We start from the raw sequence: 23,190 nt of genomic DNA, 5'->3' as shown, positions 1-23,190 counted from the left end.
ACTTGTCGACCTCTCATCCGCACTCGACACTGTAGATCACAAACTGCTGCTCACTAAAATATACGCTATGACTAATGATTTCGGGCTGATACAAATTATATCATCTCTTCTCAGCAGCAGACGGTTCATCGTAAACCTAGGAGGGAAGCGAAGCCGATGACGTATCCAGAAAAATGGACTACCCCAAGGCAGTGTCCTCGCACCCACTCTTTTCAACTTGTATGTGATTGATGAACCAGTTGCATCAGGGACTGGGAGCTTTGCTTACGCGGACGATCTTGCAATAGCCGTGCAGGGTCCGAACTTTCACGACATAGAAATTAGCCTTACGAATGCCCTCAACGGTCTAACGCCATACTACGAAGCCAACTGCCTACGCCCGAACGCAGCAAAAACATTATCCTGCCTATTCCATCTTCGAAACCGAGACGCCAAACATACCCTAAACATCACGTGGAACAACCAACGGATCGCGTTCAGCAGCACTCCTTGTTATTTAGGCGTCGCCCTTGATCGCACACTTACTTACAGACATCATGTAGACAAGGTCAGGGGCAGACTATCAACAAGAAACAACCTCCTGAGTAAGCTCACCTCCACAAAATGGGGTGCCGACCCACATACGTTACGTACGTCGGCACTTGCACTCTGCTACTCGGTTGCTGAATACGCTGCCCCAGTCTGGGAAAGATCAGCGCATCCGAAACGAGCGGATCCTCTGCTGAACGATGCCTGTCGCCCAATCACGGGATGCCTAAGACCTACCCCGGTTAGCCAACTTTATTTGCTTAGAGGCATAGCTCCACCCAACATCAGACGAGCTATAGCAAGCGAAGCAGAGCGCCTCAAGCAGCTGCGCGACCAGCGCCATCCTCTCTTCGGCCAAAACCCTCCACACACACGTCTAAAATCAAGACGGAGTTTCCTCACCTCAGTTCAACCTTTCGAAACCTCAAAACCAAATTCCAGATTGTCAAAATGGCAAGCAACACTGCCTACGGGAGACCAGGCACCTCTAATCTCACCCAACGAACAATTGGCCTCTGCAAATGAACTAAAGTGGCCATTATGGGGAACCCTCAACCGCCTACGAACTGGGGTGGGCAGATGCTACGCAAACACGTGTAAATGGGGATACGGAGACGGGACGGACACGTGCCAGTGCGGACACACCCAAACAATGGACCACCTCCTGGAATGCAGCAACGTGGGGGAAGTGTGCAGGAGAGAAGATCTGGCAGTGACAGTTAAATGCGCTGAATTTTGGAGGGACGTGATATGATATATATACTATGTTTGTCTTTATATTGTAATGTGACTCCCCATTTTCGGTTTGTTTTATTTATACATACGTGTATTGTATTTGTATTTGTGTGTATATGTAATATGTGGGTTGACTATGGCTTGGACACGATTAAATAAATAAATAAAATCGTTAACAGCAAACGACATTAAAGAAAATATCTGTTGAGAGGCCGGACTCCGGAACAGGAACTGACAAGAGGTTCTCGAACTTACACCATATGTTTCTCGAACTGCTCATTTCTGAGCCAAGAAAATATCCTTTGTAAATGGAAAAAGCTACTTCAGATTATAATGCAGCACATCACAAGCGAATGAAAAAAAGCAAAGTAGACTAGCACTTATTACAGATACTCTTCTAGTGGTAAACACTGCATCATCCAGTTTTTGGACAAGATCTGGACCGTGGGCTTTCCACGACGGCTTATCATCTATCTGAACACCTAGTAAAATGTCCGCCTCGATAGCTTAGTTGTCAGCGTGACGGATTGCCGTCCTACGGGCCCGGGTTCGATTCTCCGCTGGGTCAGGGATTTTCTCTGCTCTGGGACTGTCTTCATCATCATTTCATCCCCCTCCGGCGCGCACGTAGCTCAACGTGGCGTCCAATGTAGTAAGACCTGCACCAAGGCGGCCGGGCCTGCCCTGCAAGGGGCCTACCGGCCAATGACGCCAAATGCTCATTTCCATTTTACCCAGTAAAATGAACAAATCATGCTCATGCTCAATAACGATATTCACATTCTGTGTGGTCAAAATGTCCTGTGGATGCCTTTTCATTCCCTGCCTAAGTACCGCAATCTACATTCGTTTGAAGCTGTTTACTGTATTCAAGCCTTGGTCTCCCTCTTCAATTCCTCCACCCTCCACACACAAACATAATTCCTTCCATTACCAAATTGGCAATTATTTGATAGCTCAGAATCCAATCCTTCCTCTTCGTCAAGTTACGCTATAAATTTCTTTTCTGTCCAGTTTGATTCAGTACGACCTCATTTGTTACTCGACCTACCCATCAAACCGTCAGCATTCTTCCATAGCTCCACTTTGCAAAAGCATCTGTTCTGTTTTTGTCTGAACTGCTTATCGTCCACGTTTCCCTTCCATAGAAAGCTACACGCCAGGCAAATACTTTAAGAAAAGACTTTCTAAAAAATTTATACAATGCTGGAAACAATGCAATACCCTGAGGGACGAGATAACCGTATTGACAAGTGAGCTGACATATAAGAGCATATAATAACAAATTCAGACCAAATGAAACTAATGCCACAATAAAGGCTACATTGTACCTCCCTAGCCTCTGGCTGTAACGCAGGTGTGTGTTCTCGCATGCAAGCGATCGTAAACGTGCCGAATCCCATTCTGTATCCTGAGATCTGCTATCCCAAGCGTCCTGCGTCTTCTGTTCCAATCGGGCAATGGGTCTTGCAGGTTCAGGAGAACGAGTAAGTTGCCGCTTCAGCAAGTGCCACACGTGGCGAGAGATCTAGCGACTTTATCGGCCAGGGCGGTTGCTGTACACAACACGAGCACGTTGCATCGCAGTAGTCATATGTGGACGTACACTGTCCTGCTGAAAAAACAGTTCACCTTCCTGTCAAAGAAATGGCACTAGCATGGAAATAAGAGCTTGTGAAATGTTGTAGGCACTGGTAACTGTACTGTGCAGAAACACCAATGTTGGCCCCCCCACAACTTGAAGCCTGCGGCGGAATCTGTGTGTAGTGGGCGAATGCACTTTGGAATTGGCGTCTCATATACGTCATACCTTGTTGGTCCATCACTCGCATACAGGCAGAACCTACTCTCATCACTGAGGAAAATAGAACGCCATTCCACTCTCCAGTCAATACTTTGACGACACCAGAGTAGCCGTGGTTGGTGGTGTCAGGGTGTCACCAGTAGCTTGGCCAGAGGCACCCGCGATCTTAATCCTGCTGCAATCAGACGGTTCCCAATGGTCGCTTGATGTTACTTGGATGGCCACCGCTACACCACTACAACGTGCTCATCTTGACTTGAAGTGCGCCGGTGCTAAGTGAACGCCCAGAAGCTGGTCTACAGGCGTGGGCACGTTCCAAAGACCGCTTTTAATGCAGCGACACACCACCGACACACCGTGTGCCCAACATGTGCAGTAACCCGTCGATAAGTGCATCCAGCTTCGCGCAAGCCGACAGTGCGACCCTATTCAAATGGCTGAAGCTATTCAGCAAGAGTGCGAACTCGTCGGTGGGGCTCGGTTGTACGCAAGCAGAAATGTCGCAAACTCTGTTCGCCTCTAAACTCATCACAGTCGGTGCCTGCAGCGCCGGAACAGAGGGAGCACAGGCAGGCGTCGTGAGGACCGCCCGATCGCCGATGACCGTCTCAGCCGAATCACAGTCCCTCATTACAAACGTATCGTACTCTGGTGCCACTGAGCACAGTGCTTGATTGTGTTGCGTGTTTCCCGGCAGTATATTAAATACTAACACTCTTATTCAAAAATGCTTTTCTTCCTGTTCTCAGTCTGAATTTTGTAATGTGTATACTATCATACTTTGCCGCCCATATAGCAAAAATCATCTACTACCTTTAGACTCTAATTTCCTAATATAATTCACTCGGGATCGCCAGATGTAATTCGACTAAATTCCCTTCCCCGTGTTTTATTTTTGTCGACGTCCACCTCATAATCTCTTTCCAAGATAGTGTTTACTACATTCGACTGCCCTGCGAAGTCCTTTGCCGTCTCTGACAAAATTAAAATCAGTGGCGAATTGTAAAAGTTGTTTCCTAATTCGCCACTAACTTTAAACAAAAGTCGGTCATTAATTCAAAATACGCTTGTTCGCTTGTTGCAGAGACAGCAGAGTAACGCAGCACCTCATACATTGAACGGAAAATATCACGGATGAATGGCGTGGCACACAAAATATGCAGTTGAAAACGAGAATCGTTTCCCGAAAAGCCATGTCCAAAATACACTCGTGTCCAAAATTAAACCAACAAACCGCAATTGCTCAGTTCTGTGTCTAATTCACGATATAATGATACAGACTTTCAACAGATGTCCGTACGATAGTGTTCTGCAAGGAAGGGACCATTCCGGTCAACAGACACCCACACCATCGATGACGTCGGGGCACCTATCAAAAGAAATAGTGTTTTCCGGGTAGACCCTAATCCACAACTGCTGTATGGACACCACAGACGGTGCAGTATGGCACAGAGAAGACGCCCACCAGACAGGGCCATAGGAAGAATGGAAGCAGGACAGTCGCAAAATCATGTGGTCCGATGGCTTCATGCGAATGGTTCTGCTGTTCTCGGATGTCGTAGCAGTTTACAGAGACCGAAACTGTATCCCAATGACCAGAGCAAGGCCGACCATTTGTGACATCAGGAATAGGGGACCGTTATGTGGCTGCAAGGACACGACGGCACCACCTCAGTACTGCACGGGAGCCGGCACCTGACCCAGCAGCATCCACTGGACGTGTCGCATCGAGGCAGACGGTGTGCGGAAGGCTTCGGCAGAGCGGCCTTTGCTGTCGGAGATCTGCTGCATTATGACGCGTCTTCATAGAAGGGAACGTCTATAATGGAGTCGTCAACATATTACCTGAACAGTCGAACAGTGAGCCAATGTTCTTTTCACAGGTGAGTCCCGGTTTGGACTGGACACTGATTCTCGGCGGAATTCGCATCTGGAGGGAACGTAGAACTCGATTTCGGGGCCCAAATACTGTGGAAAGAGACCGATGTTGAGGACATCCATAATGGTATGGGGCAGGCATTACGTTAATCACATGAACACATCTTCACTAAATTGTACGGGTAGATCGGCAATGTTCATCTGCTATCAGGTATCGTGACGAGATGTTGTGGAGCCAGATTTCGCATTGATGGACGATAGAGCTCGGGGGTGGTTGATGTTTTCTTGGAAACGGAAGGTATTGTATCGATGCCGTGGCCTCCCGATTTGAATCCCATAGACCATGTCTGGGATGCAGGGATAGACGGGTTGCATCACGTCAGCGTCCGCCAATCACTCTCCAAGACTTGTGAGCAGCTCTGGAGGAGGAACGGGCGTTATTGCGTGAATACGTGATTGACGACATCATTCACGGCACGCACCGTCGTTGTCGTGCCTCTATCGCTGCCAGGGGTGGTCACACCCCATGCCGAGCACATTAGCCAGCTGTCAGAATGTGTGTGCAAATCCGTTACGTTGGAAAGCGCGAAGGACATTTTTGTCTACCGTTCTGCACGTTGCAGTTGTTGACGTCTCAGTATTCTTTAAATTGCTTCTACTTTACTATCACCTGTGTATACCGTTCGGTGGCAAAATAAATGCAGCCTTGTAAAATTTGTTGCGTTAATTTTCGACACCAGTGTATAAATGAAAAGGAAGTCGTGACTGGCAGCAGTAAGTTATTTCATTAACAAAAGCAATACTTATAACAATGTCAATAATGTAAGAACAATAATTAAATAGATACAGTTTTGAAAATGGCTGTTATTCAGTAACTGTATACTACTTCCAATATAAGATTAAACAGCCAACCGGTTGCACATAAACTTTAGGCACATTGACCTAGGTTTCGACACCTACTAGGGGTGTCTTCATCAGAATGGACAGTTGCTAAATCGCAAAACGACATTGCTAAAAAGGAGTAGTCAGAATTTGAAGCATCTATGCTCAAGTGAAAAGAAAAACAAAACGTTGTAGCCTTTGCCACGTGTACCCAGCTAGGAACAACATCAGACTGTTCGTTCTGATGTAGAAACTCCTAGTAGGTGTGGAAACGTAGGTCAGTGTACCTAAAGTTTATGTGCAACCGGTTGGCAGTTTAATCTTATACTGAAATCAAATATATGAAATAAGATAAAATTTTACATTCGTGCCAACTACATACACTACTGGCCATTAAAATTGCTACACCAAGAAGAAATGCAGATGATAAACGGGTATTCATTGGACAAATATATTATACTAGAACTGACATGTGATTACATTTTCACGCAATTTGGGTGCATAGATCCTGAGAAATCAGTACCCAGAACAACCACCTCTGGCCGTAATAGCGGCCTTGATATGCCTGGGCATTGAGTCAAACAGAGCTTGGATGGCGTGTGCAGGTACAGCTGCCCATGCAGCTTCAATACGATACCACAGTTGATCATGAGTAGTGACTGGCGTATTGTGACGAGCCAGTTGCACGGCCACCATTGATCAGACGTTTTCAATTGGTGAGAGATCTGAAGAATGTGTTGGCCAGGGCAGCAGTCGAACATTTTCTGTATCCAGAAAGGCGCTTACAGGACCTGCAACATGCGGTCGTGCATTATCCTGCTGAAATGTAGGGTTTCGCAGGGATCAAATGAAGGGTAGAGCCATGGGTCGTAACGCACCTGAAATGTAACGTCCACTGTTCAAAGTGCCGTCAATGCGAACGAGAGGTGACCGAGACGTGTAACCAATCGCACCCCATACCATCACGCCAGTATGACGATGACCAATACACGCTTCCAATGTGCGTTCACCAAACTCGGATGGGACCATCAATGATGCTGTAAACAGAACCTGGATTCATACGAAAAAATGACGTTTTGCCATTCGTGCACCCAGGTTGGTCGTTGAGTACACCATCGCAGGCGCTTCTGTCTGTGATGCAGCGTGAAGGGTAACCGCAGTCATGGTCTCCGAGCTGATAGTCCACGGTGCCGCAAACGTCGTCGAACAGTTCGTGCAGATGGTTGTTGCCTTGCAAACGTCCCCATCTGTTGACTCATGGATCGAGACGTGGCAGCCTTGTGGGTAAGATGCCTGTCATCTCGACTGCTAGTGATACGAGGCCGTTGGGATCCAGCACGGCGTTCCGTATTACCCTCCTGAACCCACCGATTCCATATTCTGCTAACAGTCATTGGATCTCGACCAACGCGAGCAGCAATGTCACGATACGATAAACCGCAATCGCGATAGGCGACCTTTATCAAAGTCGGAAACGTGATGGTACGCATTTCTCCCCCTTACACGAGGCAACACAACAACGTTTCACCAGGCAACACCGGTCAACTGGTGTTTGTGTATGAGAAATCGTTCGGAAACTTCCCTCGTGTCAGCACGTTGTAGGTGTCGCCACCGGCGCCAACCTTGTGTGAATGCTCTGAAAAGCTAATCATTTGCATACCACAGCATCTTCTTCCTGTCGGTTAAATTTTGCGTCTGTAGCACGTCATCTTCGTGGTGTAGCAATTTTAATGGCCAGTAGTGTAATAAGACTTCGTTTCTAAACTTAAACTTTACTGTCCTTGAATTCTGTCCTGGCCTAGGTGAAACTGGAAGCACAGCACCCCGTGTACTTCATTTACAGATTTCTGTTTATAAATGGAAAACAATGATTTTGTGCTATTCAGGAGAAGTGGCGTCACTGCTTCAGCTGCGGTGGCCAGTTCTTTTCTTTCGTGATACGCAGTATAAATGAAAATTATATAGCACACACAAGCTATTGCCCACTAACTAGGTCATGCTATACCAGCGACAAATAGCATATCAAACCCAGTTATAACAGTTATGCGGGAGATAGAAGGAGAATGGAAACAACTGACAAGCATATGTGTTCAGTGCATTGGGTAACCTGAATCTCTGCAGTTTGTTGTAGGAGCGGACAGGAGTCCACTTAGGCGTGCGCCTCCGTGCAGGAACGGCTACCTGAGAGGTACTTACAGCGTCTCGAGGTGGACGAGCTTGCTGAAGAGTCTCTCGGAGAGCTCCACCAGGCGGTTCCTGTTGAGCCTCCTGTGACAAGGCGAGAGAGAGTCTGTGTTAGTGGCTGGTGCTGTGCCGCACGCTAAGAAGAAGGGCAGGCAGCCTGCGTGCGCCCTCTGCAGCCAGTTAATATCAGACGCTTGTAGCTGACGCTTCCATTAAGCCTCCACAAATTTATATTTATGCACAACAGATTACAGGACCTTAGGAATCAAAGACAGTTTCTTGGAGTTGGAAGAGGGGTGAAATTAGAACGTATTGGAAATAATGGAGTTTTCAGAAGTGTGACAGGAAAGCGGAGTCAGTGCAGAATTAAAATCTTGATACACCTTTACATACATGCCAATAAATGGGAGATATTCGGATATAGACTTAAGTTTAGAAACAGTATTAAAGATATTCATTAAATCTCAAACAAAATAGCAAGACTCCTTTAGGAATAAACCAAGTCTACGTTACAAAATGTTCGCATTCTGATAAAGAGAACGAATATCTTCACAAATATTTCCACACACTAACAAATGCCAACGAATTCCACTGCACGGTAGTGACAGGAAATATTATACCCAAGTACGCCAAGAGTTAGAGAACATTTGTTCAGTGGGAAACTACAGATTTGATACTAGAAATGACAGGGCTCAAGCATTAGAAGAGTCTGTCGACAACAGTATGTTTGTTGGCCACACGTTCTTGCATATGAAACCAATACAAAATGGACTTGCTAAGAGTCGCAACTAATTAAGGATATTTTTTAATTAATAAAGAATTATGTGACATATTAAACCACTGCAGAATTTTAATTTATATTATACGTATAAGATACAGACTGTGGAAAAAAAACTTATAAATCAGGAAGCATAACCATAGATAATGACAATTTATTTAGCATTATGGATGTATGCTAGAACAAATTAAGCAACGAGTTTAGCATCTTAGAAAGTGAAGGATACACAGGTACAGACGAAAGAAATATTATTTTAAAAACATATTTAAGGAAACAGTTAAATCTGTTACAAGTATGAAAAAAGAAAGGAAACAAAACACAACATCTCAAATGGAAGAAGAAAACTATTAAAGGGAAGGCGATATTTTGAAGCCAACAGTAACAGCAACACAAAGGTTGTGCAGAATAAATTTGTCCCGAAATGAGCTGAAGAGAATGTGAGAGGGTAGAATAAAATTTCATGAGAAAAACAATTTCTTAATACAGAAAAGAAAGTTATTTGAGACAAGCACGGCATATGGCGCAATAATTATTAAAAGACAGGTAATTGTGCAAGCTTTCCAAATTATCTTTAAATATTTGCACAGTTCATTAGATGAATTACAGACACATACAGAAAATAAATTTATTTGTGTTTATTGAAAGAGTTATATCTACTATGAAACTGATACGGTTTGTTTACATAATTGCATGCCATAAGTGACAATTTGGTAAGTAAAATATGTTTTTATTATGTTGCATTATGTAAAGCATATTTAAAACAAGTTGTTTCGTGTAATTTTATTTACCGGTTTATGTTACCTATCACATGTTGATATTAAATGTATTCACTCTCTTTAAAATGGGGCACAGCCCCATGTTTGGTTTAAACTGTTACGATGTGTACGCTTTCACGAAATTTGCAGTAGTTGTGTGCTTCAACTGAAATGGGTCCTCAATATTGTCCTGCTTATGAGGAGAAGGCTGATGAAATGCAAGCGCAGTTCAAGGTGTTGTCAATTTTTTATCGAAGCAGAGTGACTAAAATTTTTTTACTGACCCGAACATACACTTCGTGTCACATTTGCTTCTAAGTGTCACGTGTTCAGTAAATCAGATTATTTTAAGTGGTAACTTATGACTTTCCTTCTTTATCCACGTCCTCTGCAACTTCTGACCAGTTTTCTCTGCATGTCGCAGTGGTGACACCTGTTGCCTTGCATACCCAACGGCTACGTCCGACCAAGCAACATTCACTGGAATTAATCCGTCGGGCAGCCCCACGCAATTGGGATTCACCCGTCAATCGGCCATATTCAGCCGAACTGCTAGTGTGCAGTACTGTCAAAAAAAAAAAAAAAAACTATCTGTCTCGAGATTATTGGATCGTCATCGGTTCTCTTCGGCTGGCCAGCTGACGGGCAAATACGATTCCAGTGGACGACATGCCCCAATATTCCCCTCTCGAATTCAATAACAGGAAATGCTCACATTGTGTCTGGCCTATCTTGTTTCACGGAATGATTTGTGTGGTTACATCCAATAATTTAAGTATGCAAACAAAATTTACGATTTCACTTCTAAAGGCTATACTTGAATGTGGCAACACTTACATGTGACGGACGCTGTGCAGAGACTCGAAGATGGCAGGCGGCAGGTGGTCTACGCTGTTGTCGAACAGGTCTCTGCAAAACAAGTAGGTCATTTCACGTGGCTAGTATTGCACACACCAGAAAAGGGAAGAACACAAAGACAGAAGACGACCTTCCTATAAGGAGATCGTTGTAGAAAGGTAGAAGATGACATTACTTGTTTGGAGACTCTTGTACAGAGACAGACAATGGCATTACTGTAAGGAGACCCTTGTACTGAGATAGATGATGGCATTGTTGGTTGGAAGACCCTTGAACATGACTTTTCTGGTTAGGGTACACTTTTACAGAGACCCTGTATAGACCCTGTACAGAGACAGATTGCTGTAAGGAGACTTTTTTACAGAGACAGGGGATAGAAATTATGTAAAGAGATCCTTGTACAGAGATAGAGAACTGGACTACTACAAGGAGACCGTTGTACAAAGATAGTAGATGACATTACTTGTTTGGAGTCCCTTGTACAGAGACAGACAGTGGCATTGCTGTTAGGAGACCGTAGTATGGAAGTGGAAATAGCATTGCTGGTTGGTAGACCCTTGTACATGGCATTGCCGGTTATGGTACCCTATTTTAGAGACAGAGGATTGCTGTAAGAAGACCTTGTACAGAGACAGAGTGCTGTAAGGACACCTTTCTACAGAGATAGAGGATGGAATTGCTGTAAGGGCACCCTTGCACACAGAGAGACAGGCGGTGCCATTGCTATGTAGGAGACCCTCGTACCGAGAGAGAAAAAAATGTTCAAATGTGTGTGAAATGTTATGGGACTGAACTGCTAAGGTATCAGTCCCTAAGCTTACACACTACTTAACCTAAATTATCCTGAGGACAAAGACACACACCCATGCCCGAGGGAGGACTCGAACCTCCGCCGGGACCAGCCACACAGTCCATGACTGCAGCGCCTGAGACCGCTCGACCGAGAGAGAGGAGAGCGCTGCTGGTTGAGAGAACACTGTACAGAGACAGAGGATGGACTGCTGAGTAGGGGACTCTTACAGGGACAGATGATGGCTTCGCTGTAGGAAGGCCCTTGTACAGAGACAGAGGATGGCATTACTGCTTAGGAGACCCTTGTACAGAGACAGGTGATGACACTGCTGTGTTAGCGATGTCCTCGTAAGGAGATTTTATCACTGTGGTTTATCTCCAGTGGGCTCTCACGCACAAATCATTATAAAATGACTGATTGAACACAGCGGTCGCTATACAATTGGAGCCGAACGTTAGCACAACAAAAGGAACCTCTACATAATATTGCACCCAGTAAGAGTGACGAAGTTAACAACAGTTTGTTTCTTCATCTACATTTAGTAATTCATAGTTCAGAATACTTGAAGTTCTAACAACCCTAGCACAACAAAGGTCAAAAATTAATTATGATTGTGGTGTTGCTCACGCTGCTAAATACTGCATTTTCGGGCAAAAACAAAGTTATATTATGTGGCAGGTGTCATTAGAGCACAGTTAATAATAAAGTCATTTGATGAAATAATGGATAAACTAGGCACTCATCTTTTCGTGTTTCCCACGCTGGTCTCGTTTCGAAAATCTAGGTAGTGATGATTCCAAGCTCGGATGCAAAGAGGCCTAGGTGTTAGTCTGTGATATTCAAAAGTTTCATAGATGTGTTTCACAAACCATACTTGAAGATTAAACCTTTGAAAGTTAGCACAATGGTGACGTAAAAAAGTAATCAGCACTCCGAATTTAAGTTACACTTCTTTTTTATTACTTTTGTTGCAGTATCACGTAACACACAAAACATCATATTATAAAACATACTTGAAAATATCTTCCTCACTGTTGAAGTTCACATTTTATAAACTGACTACAATTTGTGTCTTTTCAACATGACGACCAAGACTTGACTCCCCAATAACCGCTTACGCGCCCAAAAATCAGTGTTACAAGTACGTCAAAGATTATAGTGACAAAAGAAAGAATTCACATACGAATAATATCATTGCAATATAAACATATCGATGTGTCAAAGTACCTCCACATTAATGAAATCAAATCTGAACGTTGCCTCAAAAATATGTTAACTACTTTACAGAAACACAGTAGAATATTTCTGGTATCGAGAGGTTGAGGTGAGGTGCCGTAATGGTTACGTAATTCAAGTACCATTACAAAGTGTTGTATGTGAAACAATAAGAGCAAAGGATTGGCGAATTGCTTGATACGAGAGGCGTTCGTTAAGTAATGCAACACATATTTTTTTCTGGATGCAGGTTGGTCTTAGTCAGGATTCCAATACATGATAGTACTCCCCACTCTTTTAGCTTCAACACTCAGTTTTTTCTGCTCACCTTACTGCGAGGGCCCGTACGCCCGCATGGTACCACTCACTCTACCGGCCGACTTCGGAGCCAACGTTCTGCTGCGTCAGTAACCTTCAAACATCCACGTAATACTTCCATTGGTGTGCATCCTTCATTGGGCCAAACTGATGGAAGCCGGGAGGTACGTGATGCGGGCTCTGGGAAGGACGAGGGAGAACAGAACAGTCCAACGAACTTCTGCGAGTTCCTCTGGGGTGCGCAGACCTGTGGCAGGCATCGCGGTGTTACGGGGACGTTCGTTTGCGTTTTGTGGCGACGAACACGCTGATGTCGTGTCTTCGGTATTCTGAGGGTAGCACAGTATCTCGAAATTTTTCATTTTGTTCATTAGCATTATACGTAGAAATTAGAAATTCTTATATACTACGTTCTACTGTACTAACACTAAATAACGTCATTCACTTTTCTCAATTCCACAATTAGGCTCACTCATAAAATTTCTTCAAGTCTTTACGCGGATACAATCCACCTGTTTTATAGTCTCCACTTACATCTCGTAACAAATAACCCCCGGCATGTGGGATGTCGATTATTTGGAATGGACCCGCATACAAATGTTCCCACTTTTTGTTAATCTTCATTACAGATGACCACTTTACATGCTTCTTCAACAGGACCTTGTCGTAAATTTTATAAACACATACTCTAGATAACTTCTTATCATATTTTCGTTTTCTTAACTCTGCTTTTTTATTTAAAGCCACTTGGACGTGTTCAATGATATCTGCATAGTCCATCTTATTGCCTAAGATACGTGGTAAACCTTTAATCCAGTTACAACTAGGTTGTCGATGAAACATAACGTCAACTGGAGAAAAACCAGTCGAGGAATGAGGTATTTCATTATGTACCGTTTCAAAAACTTTCACATAATTAATCCAATTACAATGGTTCTTTTCAAGATACATTCTCATGAACCGGTTAAGGTCACGAAACAGTCTCTCTACGGGTGAAGATTCGGCATCATATCTGGACACAAAAATATGTTTAATGTTCTTCCATGCACTTACTCCATGTTTCACTAGAATAATAGGATGCATTATCCGTTAATATGGCTAAGGGTTTACCCACATTAGGAATAAAATCCTTAATCAGTTTTGTTAACATAGGTCGAGCAGTTGCTGTTCTTAACTGATACATTCTGACATACTTAGTGAAACAATCATAAAAAGCTACAATGTACTTAAATCTATCCTTCGACGTGGGCAATGCACCCACTACGTCACATGATACCAATTCCAACGGTCGAGAAGGTATGATTGGGTGCAGCCAAATCTTCGTGGAATAATTGATAGGCTTAACCTTTTGACACATCGTCGTAGGATTTCACGAATTTTTCGTTTCATATTAAACACGAAGCAATGTTGTTTCAGAGCTTCTGCGCATTTATCCGCACTGAAATGTCCCCATGTAAAATGAGTATACGATGCACGATCATTTAGAACACCTTCCGGATCGTTGCACCATGGGGAGGGGGGGGGGGGGGAGGAGGACATCAACCAGGATAACCCCGTCAGCGTCCCAGGAGACCGTCACCATGAGCACCTCGAATGAAAGTGTTCGCACGCTGCAGGAGTCATCCGAAATTGTACTGAATGCTTTCCCAGAAAATTATTTTGAACTATTAGTTCATGAGACCACTCAAAGTTGCGAAAGCATAGTTGACCTCTTAGCAACAAAGAATCCTGGACAAATACGGAGTATCAAGACGAATACAGGGATTAGCGACCACAAGGTACTTGCTGCTAGGCTGAATACCGTAACACCCACAACCATCAAAAAGAAACGCAAAGTACATCTATTAAAAAAAAGCTGTTAAAAATGCTCTTAACACCTTTTTTAAGAGACAGTGCCCACTCCTTCCGATCTGATCACGTAAGCGCAGAAAAGATGTGGAATTATTTCAGAGATAGTATGGACGGCAATTGAGAGATATATACCACATAAATTAATAAGTGATGGTACTGATGCCCCATGGTACACAAAACGGGTCAGATCGCTGTTGCCGAAGCAACGAAAAAAGCATGCCAAAAGTGTGTGCTTCTATGCGAGATGCTTTTAATAATTTCCACAACAAAAGTGTCTCAAAATCTGGCAGAAAACCCAAACAGATTCTGGTCACATATAAAGCACAACAGTGGCAAGACGCAAGCAATACCTTCACTGCGCGATAACAACGGTGAAGTCACTGATGACAGTGCCACTAAAGCAGAGTTATTAAACACGGTTTTCCGAAACTCCTTCACCAGAGAATACGAAGTAAATATTCCTGAATGCCAAGATGAGAAACATAGAAGTAGATATCCTCGGTGTAGCAAAACAGCTTAAAGCACTTGATAAAGGCAAGGCCTCCGGTTCAGATTGTATACCAGTCAGGTTCCTCTCAGAGTATGCTGATAAAATAGCTCCATATTTAGCAGTTATATACAACCACTCGCTCACAGAAAATCCGTACCTAAAGACTGGAAAATTGCTCAAGTCACACCAATACCCAAAAGGGGAAGTAGGACTAATCCGCTGAATTACAGGCCCATATCACTAACGTCGATTTGCAGTAGGCTTTTGAAACATACACTGTATTAGAAAATTATGAAGTACCTCGAAGAAAACGATTTATTGACACATAGTCAGCACGGATTCAGAAAATATCGTTCTTGCGAAACGCAACTATCTCCTTATACTCATGAAGTAATGAGTGCTATCGACAGGGGATGTCAAATTGATTCCATATTTTTAGATTACCACAAGGCTTTCGAAACCGTTCCTCACAACCGTCTTCTAACCAAACTGCGGGCCTATGGAATATCACCTTAGTTGTGCGACTGGATTCGTGATTTCCTGTCAGAACGGTCACAGTTCGTAGTAATAGACGGAAAGTGACGAGTAAAACATAAGTAATATCCGGAGTTCCCCAAGGAACGACATAGGAGACAATCTAGATAGCGCTCTTAGATTATTTGCAGATAATGCTGTCATTTACCGTTTCGTTAAGTCATCAGATGACCAAAACGAATTGCAAAATGATTTAGATAAGATATATGTACGGTACGAAAAGTGGCAGTTGACGCTGAATAAAGAAAAGTGTGAGCTTATTCACATGAGAACTAAAAGAAATCAGCTAAATTACGATTACGCGATAAGTCACACAGATCTGAAGGCTGTAAATTCAACTAAATAACTAGGGATTACAATTACAAATAACCTAAATTGGAACGATCACATAAATAATGTTGTGGGTAGAGCAAACCAAAGACTGCGATTTATTGGCAGAACACTCAGAAGGTGCAACAGGTCTACTAAAGAGACTGCTCACACTACGCTTGTCCGCCCTGTTCTGGAGTATTGCTGTGCGATGTGGGATCCGCATCAGTTGCAATTGACGGATGACATCGAAAAAGTACGAAGTAGACGGGTTCGTTTTGTATTATCGCGAAATAGGGGAGATAGTGCCACAGACATGATACGTGAATTGGAGTGGCAATCGTCAAAACAAAGGCGTTTTTGGCTGCGACGGGATCTTCTCGTGAAATTTCAATCACCAGTTTTCTCCTCCGACTGCGAAAACATCCTGTTGGCTCCCACCTACATAGGGAGAAACGGTCATCACGATAAAATAAGAGAAATCAGGGCTCGCACAGAAAAATTTAAGTGCTCGTTTTTCCCGCTCGCCGTTCGAGAGTGGAACGGTACAGAGACAGCTTGAAGGTGGTTCATTGAACCCTCTGCCAGGCACTTTATTTTGAATAGCAGAGTAATCACGTAGATGTAGACGTCACAGCGGCCGGTCAGTAGGCGGGAGATGGGACAGGTTTAGGCGCCCTTGTTTCGTCGGTGGCTGACCCCTCGCCAGACGACTCGACGTGCTTTTGTTCACTGCCGGGTCTCCGTAGGCCTCCTGCAAGCGCCTAGTAATATCTGCGACACTCTGATTTTTCCCTCAAAAGAAACTCATTAACAACTCTCTGCTTGGAGCGTACCTCCGTTACAGACACCATTTTGAAGGCTCCGCGTAGCACCACCACCTATCGAAACTTCTTGGAACTATTGGGGCCGAGGCGAGAATATTCCACGATGTCCCACAACAGATTCCGCATTTCTTCAACCGAAACTGGGCGAAAAAAAATGTATTGCATTATTTATTGAGCACCCCTTGTACACAGTCAACACTCTTCACTGTCTCTGAAATGAAATTTGCTACTCACAGTTCGACGAGACGGCTGAGGTCCTTGAAGGCGTCCTTGTGGAGCGCTGGCAGCGCATTCACGCCCAGGTCTCTGTAACACGACATCAAGGCAGCAGCCAGCATCAGCGCGTGTCGCCTCAGAAGCTGTTACATCTGGAAACACGTTACACAAAAAATGGCTCTGAGCACTATGGGACTTAACATCTGCGGTCATCAGTCCCCTAGAAACTTAGAACTACTTAAACCTAACTAACCTAAGGACATCACACACATCCATGCCCGAGGCAGGATTCGAACCTGCGACCGTAGCGGTCACGCGGTTCCAGACTGAAGCGCCTAGAACCGCACGACCACACCGGCCCCACGTTATATACTTCGCAAGTTTATTCCCTAATGTTACTACGTATAACATCTACATCTACATCTAAACTCTGCAAACCAGCACGAGGAGCATGCCAGAGGGTAGATCCCAATGCACCAGTTACCAGGGTTTCTTCCTATTCCATTCAAGTGTGGAGCGCGGGAGGAATGAATGCCTCTGTGTGTGTGTAGTAATTATCCTAATATCTCTACGTGAGCGACACGTAGGGAATTGTGGTATATTCCTAGACGGTTCGTGAAACTTTGTTAACAGACTTTCTAGGAACAGCTTACGTCCATCCTCAAGAGTCTTCCAGTACAGTTCCTTCAGTATGTCTGTGACACTCTCCCATGGATTAAACAAACCTGTGACTATTCCTCCTGCCCTCCTCTGCAAGCGTTCAATATTCCCTGTTAGTCCTACTTGGTACGGTTCCCACACACTTGAGCAATATTCCAGGATGGATGACACAAGTGGTTTTTAAGCAATCTCATTTGTAGACTGACTGCGCCTCCCCAGCATTCCAGCAATAAACCCGAAACCTACCAGCTCCTTTACCCGCGACTCATCTTGTGTGATCATTCCATTCCATATCCCTGCAGATTGTTACACCCACACTTCCCGCTTTTACCTGAAGGGCGTATTTTTGAAGATATAAAGGCTGGGAAGTTTCGCTCTTTAGAAATTACTGGAACATGTCAGAACATTTGTGAATATACAAGAACATTTCAGAACATTAGAGAGTATTCGGGAACATTCCACAACTTTCCAGAATGTTCCGGATTTTCCACAATGATCCGGTGTACTCTGGAATGTTCGCGAACAATCATTCAGGTAGATTCCAGAATGTTCGGGAATGTCCCGGAACATCCAAGAGCATTGTGGAACATTCTTGAACACTCTCAAGTGTTTTGGAATGATCTGGAACGTTGTGGTCCATTAGAAGCCTTTTTGGTTTTTCTGGAATTCGCTACTGGTGGGGCTATCCATTGGTAAGGGTACATAAAGCAAGACCCACCCTGGGTTCGAACGTCATTTCCTATCAGTGACGAAGGGAGGAACCGAAGAAGTAGTGCAGTGAGTGAATAAAAACAATTCTAGGCGCTCAGTCCGGAACCGCGCGACTGCTACGGTCGCAGGTTCGAATCGTGCCTCAGGCATGGATGTGTGTAATGTCCTTAGGTTAGTTAGGTTTAAGTAGTTCTAAGTTCTAGGGGACTGATGACCACAGATGTTAAGTCCCATAGTGCTCAGAGCCATTTGACCCATTTTTTTTAAAATAAAAACAAACAGTGAAGTGTGAGCAGTCAAAGTGATACAGTGACTGAATATAAGTCGAAAATAAAGTGTGAAAATTGTCTAAAGTGGTTCTGAACACCATGGGGTAATAATTACTGACAGTAATGGAATCCCAGCTTTATCCAAGAGGGCCACAGTCAACACTGGAGTGCCTCAAGGCTCAGTATTGGGGCCCTGATGTTTTCTTATATTCCCACACTGCACCGCACCAGTGAACAAGTTCACCCTATTCGCTGACGATACTTCTCTTCTAGTTGATAAAGCAACAGGGAACAACTGGGAAACATCTGCGAGCAATGCATTTGATGACATTCTGAAATAGTTAAACTGTCATGGACTCTCTCTTAATATAACAAAAAACACATTATGCACTGTTTCACATGGCACATAAAAAACTGGGAGATATAAATATAGAATTTAATGGACAACAAATAAAGCAAGTTGGCTCAGCTAAGTTCCTGGGTGTGTACACAGATTGCAAAGTAAATTGGTCCAATTGTACCCTAGGTCGAGAAAAAAGGCTACATTCTGCAACATTTGCCTTACACATAATTGCATCGACCACACATAAGGAAGCCATAGGAGCTGCTTACTTCAGATATTTCCATGCACTTTTGTCTTATGGAATCATCTTTTGGGGCAACCAGCCCTTGACAAAAAAAGTTTTTATTGTTCAGAAGAGAGCTATATTCATCAAGAGTGGTGTGCAACCAAGGCACTCATACAGGAATCTGTCTAGAAAACTACATGTATTTACAATCATACATCAGTACATATACTCGCTTGTACGTTTAATTAATAAAAACCACTCTCTCTTCAGTACCAATAGTAAATATCATGGTCACAACACAAGGTCAAAAGAGGACTTTCATAGTAATGAGTCAAACTGTAGCCTTGTACAGAAAGGAGTAAATTATACATTAATCAAAATTTAGAATGATCTACCCAGTGTCATCAAAAGCTTTGCTCCTGAAACACCAAAGTTTAAGAGAAAACTGAAGAAATACCTAATGCAAACGTCATTCTATTCAATTAGTGAATTTTTAGTGCGTAGGAGCAAGTTTTTATTATACAACTAGGTTAGCCATTCAATGTAAGCATAAATGTAAACTACTTGTTACTGTAGTGTCATATTGTTACTCAAATACTTTGATATTGTTAATCTGAATGTTTACACGTAAGTGATAATTCTGATGTATGTAATATGTTTTTATTTCTTCTAGTGTTCCATGTTGTCACTATGAGTCTTGTCATGAATTAACCATATTGTGTGCTGCTGTATTGTTAACATTGTAAAAATACTGACTCGTTCCATATTCTTGCAACTCCATTGCTATCAGAATCAACGCAACTCGCAATAAAATTAAATAAAATAACTGTGTACAAACTACGAAAACAAGGTGGCGGACGGTTGAACAATTGAATGTGTTCTGGGTGAGATATTGAATCTTTGTGAGATTTATCTGCCATTTTATTTGTGAGTCTATGTGTGTGTCTTGTGAAAGGGTGTGGGTTTTTATTTAATTACTACCTTCCTTTCTTTTCTGGATATTTTTTTAATTATTTAGCTTTGTGTGGCGGAGGGGGAGGGTTTTGGGTGTTTGGCGGTTGGTGTTGTCTGATAGGTCTTTGGGTTCTGTTGCAGAGAGCTATGTATTCATTTATTATTTGTTTTCGTGCAAGTACAGTTATCAGTTTTCGTGGGGAACTGTTGCTGCATTTCTGAATTTTCAAGTCAGTGTTGATGTCTGTTAGGCTCCATAGGATGTTCAGTAAATGTAGAATGGCAGCTGTTACTTTTAAAGCTCTTCCGTGTTCTGTGTGTCTGGTATTAAAGTTTCTGCTTGTCTCTCCTATATAAATTGATTTACAATCCTAGTATGTCACTTGGTGAATACCAGTTGTGTTTTGTTTGTTTACGCTTGTATCGGTTGCCCTTAGTTTTTTCCGTTTTGAATTATTAGTCCTGTAGGCTGTTTTAAGCCCTTGTTTCTTGAGTATGCTGCCTGTTCCGTGGGATGCATGGCTGTTGTAAGTGAGAGTGCACCACTCGTTGTGTCTGCGTTTGTATGTTGGTGACAGGCCGTTTGTTTTTCTGTGATAAGTGTCCCTTTATTTTTATTTTTATTTTGTGATTCACTTCCTCTATAATGTTTGTATCATATCCATTCTCTACAGATATTTGTCGGATTATCTGTAATTCACTTTTGTAGTTGTGTTCACCGAGTGGAGTTCTGTTCAGTCTATGAAGCACGTATTGGAAACTGGCTAGTTTGTACACAGTCGGATGATCAGCGTATTTGTGTCTGGCTGTGCTCGTGGCGGTGGCTTTCACGAGTATGGAGAATTGGTGTTGATTGTTGTGTATGTGAAGGAAATTTAAGATTTTATCATTTTCTGTTTCTATGGTGAATTTTATTTTTGGATGAAATGTGTTCGTCATTGTGGAGTTGATGGATGCAACTGGGTGTTTCATCTAGAAGACATATGATGTCATCAACATAGTGATGCGAGTACACTGTACTGTATTGTTTGGATTTACTGTGCTCCAAATACTTTGTTTTCGTTGTGATTCAGGAAGATCCACTGATTTGTGGTGACATGGGAAGCCAATCTTATTGCGAGTAGAACTGGTATTCAAAAAAGAAGCAGGATTGTTCTGTGGTTAGTTTTAGAATGGTAACTGTTTCTTTTATGGGGGGTTTGGGAATGCCTTTCTGTTTTTTTAATTGTTGTTTGATTATGTTCGTGGTTTAAGTGATGGTGTACGTAAATGTGATGTCGAATGATGTGAGTGTGGGTGTTACGGACATGTTAATGTCTGACATTTTGTATCAACTCTTCAGTGCTGTGTATGCTTCTTTTGTTTGTGTATGTGTAATGTTTGTGTAAGGATGTGTGTATTTCTGTGGCTAGGCGATATGTGGGTGCACTTCTGAAATTTACAACTGGGCATATCGGAATATCTTTCTTGTCGAGCTTTAGTAGGCTGTTCATTGTTGGTGCCTTGGAGTTCTTTTGTTTTAGCTTTTTCACTTTCTGTTTTGTGAGCACTTTTTTTCATAAGTGTCTGCGTATTTTCCTGGTATCTTTGTGTGGGGGTACTGGTTAGGTTTGTTGTCTTATTGTCTTCAAGAAAATGTAAGGATTTGTCTTTGTAGTCCTTCTGTTTTATTACTACCATGGAGTTGCCCTTGTCTGATCTCGTGACAAGAGCTCCAATGTTTTTAAGTTTGTTCATTCTTCTCTAAGTTTCATTCTTCACTAAAGTTTCATTCTTCACTAAAATTTCGAAGTAAATAATTATTCTGCATTACGTTCTGTATGATTTCAGGTGACGAACTGGGGAAGAAAACAACTGCAACAAAGCCGCAGCATGTGTTAACAAGGAATATATACAAAACTGCCTAGTTTTTTATTTGTAAATACTGTCTCAAAAATTCAAGTAATAAAGAGCATTTTTCGTGTTTAATAGAAAGAAAATAAAAATCTACTGATGATATTGGAACCTCAGCGAAAAATGTTGGGAAGTATAAGAAAAAATAAAATTCTGATTTTCTCGAGGCAGCGTCTGTCAAACAACAAATCTATTTGTAGTTAACCATGGACAAAAGAGTTTCAATCTTAAGGTGATTAGGTAATGAGGGATCTCGAACAGAATTACCTTCTCCAAGCCAACCAGCATGAATTACCAAAAAATTGATCATGTGAAACTCAACTCGCACTTTTCTTCCATGACATCATAAAATCATGGCTTGTTGTTGTTGTGGTCTTCAGTCCTGAGACTGGTTTGATGCAGCTCTCCATGCTACTCTATCCTGTGCGAGCTTCTTCATCTCCCAGTACCTACTGCAACCTACATCCTTCTGAATCTGCTTAGTGTATTCATCTCTTGGTCTCCCTCTACGATTTTTACCCTCCACGCTGCCCTCCAATGCTAAATTTGTGATCCCTTGATGCCTCAAAACATGTCCTACCAACCGAACCCTTCTTCTAGTCAAGATGTGCCACAAACTTCTCTTCTCCCCAATCCTATTCAATACCTCCTCATTAGTTACGTGATCTACCCACCTTATCTTCAGCATTCTTCTGTAGCACCACATTTCGAAAGCTTCTATTCTCTTCCTGTCCAAACTAGTTATCGTCAATGTTTCACTTCCATACATGGCTACACTCCATACAAATACTTTCAGAAACGACTTCCTGACACTTAAATCTATACTCGATGTTAACAAATTTCTCATCTTCAGAAACGATTTCCTTGCCATTGCCAGTCTACATTTCATATCCTCTCTACTTCGACCATCATCAGTTATTTTACTCCCTAAATAGCAAAACTCCTTTACTACTTTAAGTGTCTCATTTCCTAATCTAATTCCCTCAGCGTCACCCGATTTAATTTGACTACATTCCATTATCCTCGTTTTGGATAGAAGGAGATTTTTCGGAGATGACGAAATTATCTGTTATGAAGTACTGCCTGAAAATATTCGCAGGAATATTCTGTCAGATCTCGATAAGATTTCAAAGTGGTCTAAAGTTTGTCAACTTGGTTTAAATGTTCATAAAAGTAGAA

The 23,190-nt window shown here is 42.7% G+C and overlaps 1 protein-coding gene across 1 annotated transcript in view; it reads right to left on the bottom strand.

Annotated features, from left to right (window-relative positions):
* The window catches only part of LOC124545955 (carboxypeptidase N subunit 2-like), a 164,700-nt gene that overhangs the window by 103,736 nt on the left and 37,774 nt on the right, over positions 1-23,190 (bottom strand). The window contains exons 3-5 of the mRNA XM_047124918.1: positions 16,974-17,045; positions 10,382-10,453; positions 8,024-8,095 (exon numbers count right to left, since the gene is read on the bottom strand). Coding sequence (XP_046980874.1) covers positions 8,024-8,095; positions 10,382-10,453; positions 16,974-17,045 — 216 coding nt within the window. The remainder of the gene's footprint in view (positions 1-8,023; positions 8,096-10,381; positions 10,454-16,973; positions 17,046-23,190) is intronic.

This window comes from Schistocerca americana, chromosome 8 (genome assembly GCF_021461395.2).
Source record: "Schistocerca americana isolate TAMUIC-IGC-003095 chromosome 8, iqSchAmer2.1, whole genome shotgun sequence".
Classification (NCBI taxonomy): Eukaryota; Metazoa; Arthropoda; class Insecta; order Orthoptera; family Acrididae; genus Schistocerca; species Schistocerca americana.
Note: the sequence above shows the minus strand (reverse complement) of the source record. Positions and strands in the feature narration are given on the sequence as shown.